Below are 12,952 nucleotides of genomic sequence, written 5' to 3'. Positions count from 1 at the left end.
AAAATGTGTTTTTTACATATATGTTAAAATGATCATTGTGTCGTGACAATAATCAGTGGAAAATCTGATTTTCCACTGGGAGATTTTCTCTACTGGGAGAAGGTCCTTTGCCTTCTCCGAGTAGAAACCGCAAACAGAGCAAGGAGGAGGGTCTTAGCGCTCTCCATCACCCTCACGTATCTGCTGCTCTCCTCTACACACAAAATAGCCTCCCACAAAAGTTAATGCTAGTTAGCATAGCTACCGATGATGGTAGATACATAGTTTTCTGTTGTTCCTCTGCCATTAGCACATTTAGCATCCTATACACTAGGATGACTCACAGCGCTAAGACCCGCCTCTTGGCTCTGATTGGTTGGGTTTGACCAGGAGCATCGCATTTCTTCAGGTAGCAGCGCAGAGAAGAGCTTGAGTTGTTTTTTTTCCCCACAGATTATCTGTCTCATACCAAACTGTCACAACAAAGTGACAGCTTTAACAAATACACAGAAACAGACTTTTTCAAATAAAAATTACTTTTGAAATTCCAATTTGGGCAGTTTTATGGTCAATAGAAACACGGCTAATGTTGCATGGTATAATTCTTGTCTAGTCAAGCATCTGGAGAATTCCAGTAACTCAAATCAGCTGCAGGGAACATATTAAGTGAGAAGTTTCTTTAACTTCCTCTGCAGGACGCGGGCTTTGACGGAGCTGGAGAGTTTTCTTGCCGGCCTTGATTCTGAGGTTCAGTACGTTCATGATGCGTCTTCAAAATCAGATTTCCCCAAGGAGAATCAGAGCAGAGAGGTGGAGGATCTCTGGGAGGAGACAAGGAAAGCCACATCAGAAAGGTAAAGTTAAGCTAAAGGTGTGTGTCTGTAATGTACAACAGCGTGTTAAGAGTAAATGTAGACAGAAAAAAATTTTTATAAAAAACTTATTTTGAGATTAATCTCTAGAAAAATCATGGAAATTTCAGAGCTTCAGAAGTAAAAAATGTTCAAACTTTGAAACTCAGAAATTTTTAAGTTTTTTTATTTTTAGAAAATTTCTCAGATTAATCTAAAAATGTTTGAGTTTTTTCTAGAAAATGTTAGACTTTTGGAGTCCTTGTTTTTCTGGAATTTCTTTTTTGTTTTATCATAAAAATATATATATATTTTTTCTTTTCAGAAAATTGATGACTTTTCAAACTCAAATTTTCCCATGTTTTATTTTTCTAGAAAATTCTATATTAATCTAAAAATTTCTAACAATTTTTTGACTTTTCAAACTATCAGAGATTAAGCTCCGATTTTTTATTTCCAGAAAGTTTTGGAAAGACTTTTGGAGCCTTATCCTATATATCCTTGTTTTTTCTAAAAAAAAAAAATCTTAGATTTGTTGCAAAATTTGTACGTTTTTTTCTAGCTTATTTTTGACTTTTCAAACTCAGAAATTTCCATGTTTTTTCTACAGGATTTAAGAGATTAATCTAAAAATTTCTGAGTTTTTTCCATCAAATTTTTGACTCTTGGAGCTGTTTTTTTCTGGAATTTCTTTTTTATTCTTTGGTGGAAATTTACTCCTCCTTTTTATTGTCTGTCTTCAGTTGTCCTGACACGCCACTGTATTAATGTGTTAGTGAAGAGTTTTTGTTTGTGTTCACACCCAGGCTGGAGCAGGCTCAGGCCCTGACAGAACTGCTGAGGAGGTTTCAGATCATGCGAGGTGAGCTGAACGGCACGCTGCAGACGGCTGAGGCAACCATAGGTGAACAAGCCTCCTACGTCAGAAAAGATTTCCTTCAGAGGCTATACGCTAAGGTACAGTAGGATGTTAACTTCATGCTGACATCACCTTGTCTTGTTAAAACCAGAAATTTAGATGCAGTGATGGGTAACGCTAGCTGTGGCTAGTTGTGCTAATTGCACTAATTGTAAACATTAGTTCTGCTAACGCCAAAGCATTACCACATTGTATTCTGCAGAAGCTACTGCTAAAGTGCTAACTTTAAATCAGATTACACCTTTCCTTGAAAGACTACAATCTTCTAGCACCAATTTAATTTTGACATATTTTTTATGTTCTTAGACATTAAATACACTGCTCAAAAAAATAAAGGGAACACTTAAACAACACAATATAACTCCAAGTAAATCAAACTTCTGTGAAATCAAACTGTCCACTTAGGAAGCAACACTGATTGACAATCAATTTCACCTGCTGTTGTGCAAATGGAATAGACAACAGGTGGAAATTATTGGCAATTAGCAAGACACACTCAATAAAGGAGTGGTTCTGCAGTTGGGACCACAGACCACTTCTCAGTACCTATGCTGTCTGGCTGATGTTTTGGTCAGTTTTGAATGTTAGTGGTGCTTTCACACTTGTGGTAGCATGAGACGGACTCCACAACCCACACAAGTGGCTCAGGTAGTGCAGCTCATCCAGGATGGCACATCCATGCGAGCTGTGGCAAGAAGGTTTGCTGTGTCTGTCAGCGTAGTGTCCAGAGGCTGGAGGCGCTACCAGGAGACAGGCCAGTACACCAGGAGACGTGGAGGAGGCCGTAGGAGGGCAACAACCCAGCAGCAGGACCGCTACCTCCGCCTTTGTGCAAGAAGGAACAGGAGGAGCACTGCCAGAGCCCTGCAAAATGACCTCCAGCAGGCCACAAATGTGCATGTGTCTGCACAAACGGTTAGAAACCGACTCCATGAGGATGGTATGAGGGCCCGACGTCCACAGATGGGGGTTGTGCTCACAGCCCAACACCGTGCAGGACGCTTGGCATTTGCCAGAGAACACCAGGATTGGCAAATTCGCCACTGGCGCCTTGTGCTCTTCACAGATGAAAGCAGGTTCACACTGAGCACATGTGACAGAGGTGACAGAGTCTGGAGACGCCGTGGAGAGCGGTCTGCTGCCTGCAACATCCTTCAGCATGACCGGTTTGGCAGTGGGTCAGTAATGGTGTGTGGTGGCATTTCTTTGGTGGGCCGCACAGCCCTCCATGTTCTCACCAGAGGTAGCCTGACTGCCATTAGGTACCGAGATGAGATCCTCAGACCCCTTGTGAGACCATATGCTGGTGCGGTTGGCCCTGGGTTCCTCCTAATGCAGGACAATGCTAGACCTCATGTGGCTGGAGTGTGTCAGCAGTTCCTGCAAGATGAAGGGATTGAAGCTATGGACTGGCCAGCCCGTTCCCCAGACCTGAATCCGATTGAGCACATCTGGGACATCATGTCTTGCTCCATCCACCAACGTCACGTTGCACCACAGACTGTCCAGGAGTTGGCGGATGCTTTAGTCCAGGTCTGGGAGGAGATCCCTCAGGAGACCATCCGCCACCTCATCAGGAGCATGCCCAGGCATTGTAGGGAGGTCATACAGGCACGTGGAGGCCACACACAATACTGAGCCTCATTTTGACTTGTTTTAAGGACATTACATTAAAGTTGGATCAGCGTGTAGTGTTATTTCACTTTAATTTTGTGTGTGGCTCCAAATCCAGGCCTCCATTGGTTAATAAATTTGATTTCCATTGATGATTTTTGTGTGATTTTGTTGTCAGCACATTCAACTTTGTACAGAACAAAGTATTCAATGAGAATATTTCTTTCATTCAGATCTAAGATGTGTTATTTGAGTGTTCCCTTTATTTTTTTGAGCAGTGTATTTTATTTATGTTCACATCTTGTCATCTACTGTCCCTGTGGTTTTTTGTTCCTGCATGTTTCTTGTTGGAAATGGGGGAAATGTGAAGAGAGGAAGTGGAACTGCTCCATTCTCCACCCACTTCAAAATAAGAGCATGAATCTAAACGTTGAATTCTTAACAATCAATAATCCAAACTTCAAAATTAACTTAGGGGAAACTAAGTGCACTAAATGTTTTCAAAGTTAGGAGAATGCTAAATGGAAAATTAGCTTCTCTATTAGCAGGTTAGCAGAAATGTGCCCTCCACTGTTAAAATGCAGTTTATCAAGATTTCAGACCAACAAATAAACAAATAAATACAAATGAGAGCCAAGAAAACATAATTTGAGCTTCCTCTAGTTTCTAAATAACCAATTACGGTCAGAAGTTATCTACTTTGTAAATAAAAGTCTCCCTGTGTGTTATCTAATGTCATTATACATTAATGACATTAGATAACACACAGGGAGTTATCTAATGTCATAACAGCTGTCCTGTTAGGACAGCTGTTTTGTGGATAGTTCAGAGGATTGTTAGAGAACATTGTGAACCAAAAGCAACATGGAGTCCAAGGAACACAGCAGACAAGTCAAGGATAAAATGTACTAGTTAATCTCTCATCTGAAAATGTTAAAACTAAACGTACCTAGACATGCCCGTCCTCCAATTCTGTTATAACAGGGAAACAACATGGAAATGTTCAAGGTGAGAGAATATTTCTACTTATTACATTAGGTTACTTTAAACTGTAAAGTGTGAGAGATTTGTGATTTTTTTCCATGTGCGGTGTTGAAGGTTGGAGAGACGAAAGCAGAGCTGAATGGTCTGGGAGACGACATAGAGGAGGTCCGCAGCGTCTGCAGACAGCTGCAGTCTCTGCTGCGTCAGGTCCCGGGCTGCAGCGGTTCTCCGTTTGAGAACGAAGCCGATGCGCTGATGGACCGCTGGCTGGATGTAAGTTCAGTTTATCACATCTTAATGCTGCAATTTTAACCAGATAATTATTTCACAATATGCATGAAAAAAAAACTGCCCTCACCTGGTTAAAGAGCCACATTTCTCTATTATTTCACTCAAAATATCAAATTAAAACAACTTATTTTACTTTAGAATAATTTAATTCTTGTTTCAAATTGCATGAACAAAATTTCTGTTCTGATAATGAATTTTATTAAACATCACAATGAATTCAGCTCAGAAACATTTTGTGTGAACAGGACATAAAAATAAACAAGAGTCAGATCAATGTAACACTTCCACCTCAGGATACAACAACACGCCGCTAAGCATTCTGGGAAATAGTTCCCATTCCTGTCTTTTTCTTTACATTTTTTTTAGTGCTAACCTAAAAACTCTTAGAGGTTTGACTAAATCAGTAAAAAGTGAACACAACTGTAAGTTTATCTTTCACAAACTCACATATTTAGGTTCAAAATCTAAAACCGACTAAATTTATTTGACTTAAAGAGTAGAAGATACAACTAAATGCAACTCAAATGTTTTACAGTTTTTAAAATTCCAGCTATTTTAGGTTATTCTACCTTATTATGACTGCATCTTCACTTTCTCTCTCTGTTTTGCTGCATACTTCCTGTACATGCAGATAAATTCAAGTTAGAGGTTTGATAGTTTACAGTAAAGTTTTGTGCTTTACTGTAATAAAATCTCTTTGCTCTCTGCAGCTGTCTGAAAGAACGGATTCCCACCTTGAAAACCTCCATCTTTGCTTGACGTTATGGGACGGAGTCCTGCAGCTGGGGGACGAGGTGGAGAGCTGGACCAACAGCAGAACCGCGGCGCTTTCTCAGGGTCCGTCTTTCCAGAGTGAGGACGACATTAAGGCTCTGCAGGTAAAACTGAGTCTCTGCTGGGTTTTAGAATATGATCTCGTGTTGGTTATGATTCCCCAGCTGGTTTTTTGAAGGATATTAACTTCTTTCACTGTGGCTGCAGAATGAGATTATGACCCAGGAGGAGAGTACACAGCGTTTCCACAGAAAAGCTGCAGAGATTCAGTCGCTGCTTCAAAGTGCAGAGCCCCCTCTGGAGCTGCAGGTACACCAACGATGCTTTGCTTTCAGTTAGTTTGGTTCTGAAGGTTCAAATTTCCTTCAGACTTTCTGGTTGATATTTTGTATGACACTTATTAACAAATTTAGGCCCCTCAAGATCTGCAAGCTGAATATATTTGGTAAAATTTTAAACACTAGAATATATTTCTCTTCAAATTAAACTCATTAATCAGAAACAAAGTTGCTATGTAGGATCTTATGAAAGTCTTTTTCTGTTTTTAAGGTTGTAGAGACCCAGATGAGAAAGAAAATAGAGCAACTGAAGGAGCTCTTTTTGGAAAGTGAGGAGGTGTATAAGCAGACGGTGGCCACAACGGGACAAATTACTGAAAGGATGGCAGAGTCTCTCAGCTCCCTCCAGAAGATTCAAGACTCCCTCTGCAGTTTTTCTGGTCCAGACGTTGCAACAGTCCTGGCGAAACTTAAGGTAACTGCTTAAATGATGCTGTTTTGTAGCGTTATCAATTATCAAAATTAAAATTATTTTGCACATTTTTTTCCTTTTAATTGGGTTTCAGCTGCTTCTAAAAAACAGACCAAGCGCTTAAAAATAAACACCAACCCGTTTTTTCGGCAATAAGTTAATGGTTTTTTTTTAGTGTTTGGGAAATTAGCTGTTTTAAAAACATTTGAAATGTAACAACAAAAAAATAGACAGGAACTGCCCCTGACCTAGTAACCCCAGGGAAGCCCAACCCGTCACCTAGCAACCCGAGAATCCCAGCCCGTCACCTAGCAACCCAAGCTGAGCCAAACATGCTGAGCCCTAGCATGTTTGGTCAACTGGTTTTACCGCTCTGTGCGCTGTACAATGTCTGCTGAAAAAAAACAGTGATTAAGTTTATAATTATGTTTTAACTTGTTAAACTAAAACTCCTTCACAAATTTGTTCGTTACTCGGTATCCAGCGTCCTCCGTTTGGTCACAAGTTGCTTATTTATGGTGGAATTTCTGTTAAAAAATATGAGATCACTATTTAATTTCTTATTTTCTTTCTCAAGGAAGTTTTAACTGGAGATTCATGTTAAGCTTTGCTCAAACTTGCTATTTCAGTGTTTTTAAAATGCTCATTTATAACAGTAACATCTTCCTCTACACCACATGTGTCAAACTCGAGGCCCGTGGGCCAAATCCGGCCCGCCTTAGCTTTTTCTGTGGTCCTCTAGATTCTAGACTAAACACTAAGTGTGCTTAAATATTATGTTATCAATCAAATCAATGCAGTTTTTATCTGTTTACTGCCAAATTATATCAATCAGTCCCTCCAGTTTCTTGAGAATTATTGTGGAAATTCACACAAAATAAACAATCTCTGGACTTTTTTGGGCTAATACATAATTGGGAGTTTATTGAAGATTTTTCTCAAAAATTGTCAGAAATGTTCTTGCATGTACTAAACAGCTGCCTCTGCTCTAATTGATGTAAGATTATAGTCCATAACCTGTACAGCGAGTTATAAAAAGTAACATTTTCCGTCATAAATAATTCCAAATTCAAATATTTCCAAATTAGTACCGCAAACACTTTGATTTTTATTGGAAATATTACAAAAAAATCACGAAATCCTGGAGGGACTGAAAAGATGCTCAATATTATATTTTAATTTTAAGGACTTATTGATATTTTAACAGTGAACAGGTTTTATCAATACATTCTGGCACAACTGGCCCTTTAAGAGCATTCATGATCTGGATTTGGCCCAAAATGAGTTTGACACCGCTGGTCTACAGGAATTATGTCGGCGGCTCCACACCGAAGATGAACGAGCGCAGAGTTTACTGGAGGATGTGCAGGTTCTGGCCTCCATCGCCGGCCCTGACAGCCTCCAGAGTCTGTCTGTCAGAGGGATTGAGCTGGAGGAGAAGCTCAGAAACACACATCATCTTTTCTCCGAGGTGGAGGAACAGACCGAGAGGAATGTCCACCACCTGGACAGGTAACCTCACATTTTCATTCAGATCACATTCTGGGAATGTAGTAATTTAAATGGTTTTGTTTAGTTCTTCTCAATGAATTAGCATGTATACATGTGTCGGGACAATCTCACATTAAAACAAAGCTATAACATTGATATTATGTTGATTTTATCTGAATTTGTTCAGTTAATTTAGTTATCGATTTATTGTATAGAAAATTGCCACATTCTGCATATTTGTATTCAAGCCTTAAAAATGCATTAAAAGATAGAAATAAACAAATACTTAAAAAAAAGAGAGAGAATAACATTTTATTGCCTAAAATGCAACTACATAGCATCCATTCAGTGAATGCTTGATCATTTGTAGCAAAGAATGCATCTGCAAAAAATACTTCTAACATCAACATATGAAAAACTTTGACTTTTCTGCTTGACTCGGCATTACTACAGTGTTGAACTGGTCTGTTGATTATTTTTTGGATTAACCGATTAAAAACCTCAAAAGCAAAACATACTTAGTTTGAACCAGGGAAAGCTAAATTAGGGGTGGAACATATTTAGAGACAAACGTTTTTTTATATTAAATATAAAATGTATGTTGTTCATTAATCATTAATTGAGTCTGTCAACTCCAATTAATGATTAAACAATTACTAAATTAGTTGATGACGATTTCAATAATTGCTTAATCATGATTAATCCAATCTTGAAGTTCAGATTCAAACCTTTTACTCACAGGCTGTGGAAATAAGAGTCAGGCAGGAAAACGGGTTAAACTGGAGATAAAACCAGAGCTGCAGCAAGTTTAGCTTGTTTTAATTTAGCAGTAGGTCTTGCTCCATGTTGGGAAAATTATTATCTAAGTTCATTTAAATTATGAGTTTATCTGAAAGGTTATGTTTTCATATTATTATTATTCTTTCGTGTTTTTTACTAGGCTCCTTTTCTTTCTGTGGTACGTTATTAACTGTTCTTTGGATGTTTGTTTGGAGGTAAGAAACATTTACACACCCTTCCTGTTTTATCAGAGATACAGGAAACAATGCCATGTCAATAGTCACAGGCAGACTTAAAGAAATGCGTAACAGACTGTTTAGAGCTACAATGTTCATGTGATTAGGTCATACTCTGTTTCAATAAAAGACAGTTGAGGACTGAGAGCCGGCGAAGTTGATCCCAGACAGTGTCTGGCTTCTCTTCCCTCTTCTGACGAAGAGTAACTTGTGTTTTTGGTCGATTTCTTGCAGGTTGAGAACCAAAATAGACCCAACACTCTATGTGGGAAAGTTTCTCTCATTGTAATCTTTAATCTATTGTATACTGTGCAGTTTGTGCATTAAATCCTGTGGCCTTTGCAGGCTCCAAACGGAGAAAGAGCAACTGGAGAAGTGGCTTTGTGCAGCTGAGGAAGATGCACTGAAGACGAAGAATCTGAGTTTTCTGCAAGAAGAAGCACTTCAGCAAAGGTAAACTGCTAAAAAAAAATTTAATAATGAGTTATTACAGCAGAGTAAGTAAAGTGTGTTTGTTTGTTTTCTTTAAATACACCATATAACTGACAGAACTGCAGTCTACTGCAGAACTTTTATAAAAATTACAAAAGCATTATTTATTTAACATGTTTTATTTAAACAAATATGGCCTTTGGATCAAATTTGTACCACCTTAAATACATATTTATATGTTTGCTTTACTACATACCCTGTTTTTTTTATTTTACTCTTTATAGTAAATATGTAGGTAAGGTAATTTTATTTATGTAGCAGATTTTCAGCAACAAGGCAGTTCAAAGTGCTTTACATGAAATAGAAGGAAATACAAAAACAAAAGAAACAAAAAGGTAAAAGTATAATCCTACATTTTGGTTCCTCATGTTTAAGAAGAATAAGAGTAAATAGACCATAATTTCTAAACTATTAGGGGTTTCTCTGGATTCTTGATCTGATCAAATATTTGTTTTAGACGACCAGATATGTTCATAGTGTTTGGAAAACCTGGACTTCCATTAAACATTAAGCTATGTTTTGTTGATAAATTATTATTAATCTATGAATAGATTTTGTTTGTCTTATGTTTTTTATTCACTGTAAAGAACATCCAGCTTGACAAAGCGTCACCATTTTTCTCATTAATAATATAAACCAGCGGTGTCAAACTCATTTTGGTTTTGGGCCAAATCCAGATCACGAATGCTCTTGATTGTGCCAGAATATATTGATAAAACTTGTTCACTAACTGTAAAAATATCCATAAATCCTTAAAATAAAATAATATGGACCATTTTTTAAGTTCCTCCAGGATTTTACAGTTGTTTTGTGATTTTTTGCAATAAAAATCAAAGTGTTTGTGGTACTAATTTGGAAATGTTTCTGCTTATTTATGACATAAATGCAACTTTTTATTACTCGCTGTAAAGATCATGAACTATAATCTGACATCAATCAGCTGTTTAATACAAGTAAGAAATACAAAAAATTTTTTGTCAAACTTTTGACAATTTTTGAGAAAAATATGCAATGAATTCCCAGTTTTTAGCTCAATTTGTTGATTTTGTGTGAATTTCCACGACAATTCTCAAGAAACTGGAGGAACTTATTGATATATTTTGCCATTAAACAGACAAAAACGACATTGATTTGACTGATAACATAATATTTAAGCACATTTAATGTTTAGCTTACAACTTAGAGGGCCACACAGCAAGTTATGGCGGGCCGAATTTGGCCCATGGGCCTCGAGTTTGACACATGTGATATAAGAGTCTAACTGACTTGTTTGTAGTTAATAATTAGTTTTTTCTGTGTTTTGCAGAGGGAGGACAGAGCGTATTGCTGAGCTCGTATCGTCTTTTAGAAGCAGTAACCTGCAGCAGTGTGTGCTGCTGCAGCAGAGCTGCGATCTGCTGCAGCGATGTCACAACTTCTGCACAAACCTGGGAGGCGTTTCAGAGGAGGCGACGCCCATGCCGAGTAACGATTCAGAAGCATTTCAGGGTTTGGTTGAATCCATTCAGTCATGGTTTGATGGTCTGAGACAGAGTGACGGTGGAGAAATTGAAACTTCAGCAGAGCAAAGACTTTGTCATGCTCAGGTAGGAACATAATCCATATTCTAAACAAATATTTTTGAAATATTTAACAAAAACTAACAAAATGACTTATTTGTGTGTAATTTAAAGATCTTTAAACAACCTAAAACAGCACAAAATTAACTTCCAAACCATTTTATTATTAGTTTTCCACAACTCAGCCTTTAATTATACAAAGGTAATTATAACGGATGATAAAATATTTGTCACTTTCTGAACCTCAAATTAAAATTCCACCTTTTGATGCCAAATAAACATTAAAACTATGTGTTTTTTAAAAATGTCTGTTATGCAGCTTGAACGGTGCAATGCAAAAGTCCTTCCCACCACTTCTGTAAAATGTGGTGGTGGTAGCATCATACTGTGGGAATGCTACTTTTTGTTAGCAACAGGAAAGCTGCAAAAGACTCAAGATTGGATTGAGGGTACACCAGAGCGTCTAGATTACAACACATTCTTGATAGAATGGTCTAGTCAAAGTCTAGCCCTAAATGTAAATAAAACTCTGTGCTTAAGCTATTTCTCTAGATATGCTGGTGGTGATACAGTGCAGACCAAAAGTTTGGACACACCTTTTAATTCAATGAGTTTCCTTTATTTTCATGACTATTGACATTGTAGATTCACACTGAAGGCATCAAAACTGTGAATAACATGTGGAAATATGCACTAAACAAAAAAGTGTAAAACAACTGAAAATAGCCCTTATATTCTAGTTTCTTCAAAGTAGCAACCTTTTGCTGTGATTACTGCTTTGCACACACTCTGCATTTTCTTGATGAGCTTCAACAGGTAGTCACCTGAAATGGTTTTCACTTCATAGGTCAACCTGCCCTGTCAGGTTAATAAGTGGGATTTATTGCCTTATAAATAGTCATGAAAATAAAGAAAACCCATTGAATTAGAAGGTGTGTCCAAACTTTTGGTCTGTACTGTATAATCTAAAAACATTTCTAATAGCAGTGAAAAGTGGTGCTAGATACAAATGCACACCACACTTTTCAGATTTTTACTCTTAAAAATGTTAAAATATGAATTGTATCTTTTCCACTTCATAATTGCATCTATTTTGAGTTGGTCTGTCATGTGAATATGAAGAAATTAAAGAAGTATGAATAATTTAGTAAATCATTGACACATTTTCTCCATTTGTCTAAAGTTTGTCCAGCTTGTTCTAAGCATGTTGTGCAGAAGTCATGTTGCAGTAACTTATAAACCGAACAAACTGGAATCACCAGTTAATGTTTTTAACAGAGCAGACACAGTAATCTAAATAAACAGATTACGTCTCACGCTGCTTATGCCTGAGTTTGGAAACGTCTGTGATTGAATGAAACATTTTGTTTTTGTTTCAGGCTGTGTTAAAAGCTACAACTGGAGCGGAAACGCGTCTGGAGCAGCTCAGAGTTACTGGAGAGAGTCTGAGCCAAAGATTGTCTCCGGAGCTGAAACGAGACGTTCAGCTGAAGAGCCAGAAAACACAACAAAACTGGAAGAACCTTTTGGAATTGGTTCAGCCTTATTTCAGGTGACTAGAGCCAAAAATATCTCTTCAAAAACTCAGATTGTCACAGTTTTAAAACCTTCTCCAGGGCTGGCCCAGGGCTATTTGAGACCCTGGGCAGATTTTCATTTGGGGCACCCATATCAACATGTCAACACTGGATTATTTTTCCTTCTTGTGTTTAACCTGCTGTCATTTAGCATAATTTGCAATTAGGTTACATCTGATTATGGCTGTTTATTTGAACTTTTTAGTAGCAATCTAAAAAGAAATTTGGATTTTTAACTGTAGAGTAATATTTAGGTGTTCCCTAATATTTTAATTATTTGAAAGTAACATCAACTGATAAGCACTAAATGTACAGTAGACATGTTAACAAGTTTGATACACCAGGAAGAGATTAACCTATTATTGTTTTAACAGCTATAATAAAATAATATAGAAATAATTTTTCCACATGTAGTTTGTATTATTCAATTGCTGCATTTCCATTGACCATATATTTGCGTAATTTGGAATTATGAAAATAAATTTGCTTACTGGAAACACAGCAATTAAAAAAAAAACTCACGTATTTTTATACAAAAATTTTGTTCTAGGTTGAGTAAGGAAATTAGCGTATTTTAGTGTGCGAACAAACTTATTCATGTGTGATTTTAATTGCTTTTTTTTATGGAAACACAGCAGTTTGCAAAATTGTTACG

At 37.3% G+C, this 12,952-nt stretch overlaps 1 protein-coding gene across 12 annotated transcripts in view; it reads left to right on the top strand.

Moving 5' to 3' along the window:
* syne2a (spectrin repeat containing, nuclear envelope 2a) overlaps positions 1-12,952 on the top strand; it is a 141,450-nt gene that overhangs the window by 44,422 nt on the left and 84,076 nt on the right. For all 12 annotated transcript variants that reach the window (XM_032585364.1, XM_032585368.1, XM_032585371.1 and 9 more), the window contains 10 exons: positions 675-833; positions 1,637-1,787; positions 4,462-4,620; positions 5,349-5,516; positions 5,620-5,721; positions 5,962-6,165; positions 7,469-7,674; positions 9,015-9,122; positions 10,468-10,747; positions 12,100-12,272. In XM_032585364.1, coding sequence (XP_032441255.1) covers positions 675-833; positions 1,637-1,787; positions 4,462-4,620; positions 5,349-5,516; positions 5,620-5,721; positions 5,962-6,165; positions 7,469-7,674; positions 9,015-9,122; positions 10,468-10,747; positions 12,100-12,272 — 1,710 coding nt within the window. The remainder of the gene's footprint in view (positions 1-674; positions 834-1,636; positions 1,788-4,461; positions 4,621-5,348; positions 5,517-5,619; positions 5,722-5,961; positions 6,166-7,468; positions 7,675-9,014; positions 9,123-10,467; positions 10,748-12,099; positions 12,273-12,952) is intronic.

The sequence above is a fragment of the Xiphophorus hellerii genome, chromosome 15 (assembly GCF_003331165.1).
Source record: "Xiphophorus hellerii strain 12219 chromosome 15, Xiphophorus_hellerii-4.1, whole genome shotgun sequence".
NCBI lineage: Eukaryota > Metazoa > Chordata > Actinopteri > Cyprinodontiformes > Poeciliidae > Xiphophorus > Xiphophorus hellerii.
The sequence above is the reverse complement of the archived record's forward strand: the minus strand, read 5'-3'. Positions and strand labels throughout refer to the sequence as shown.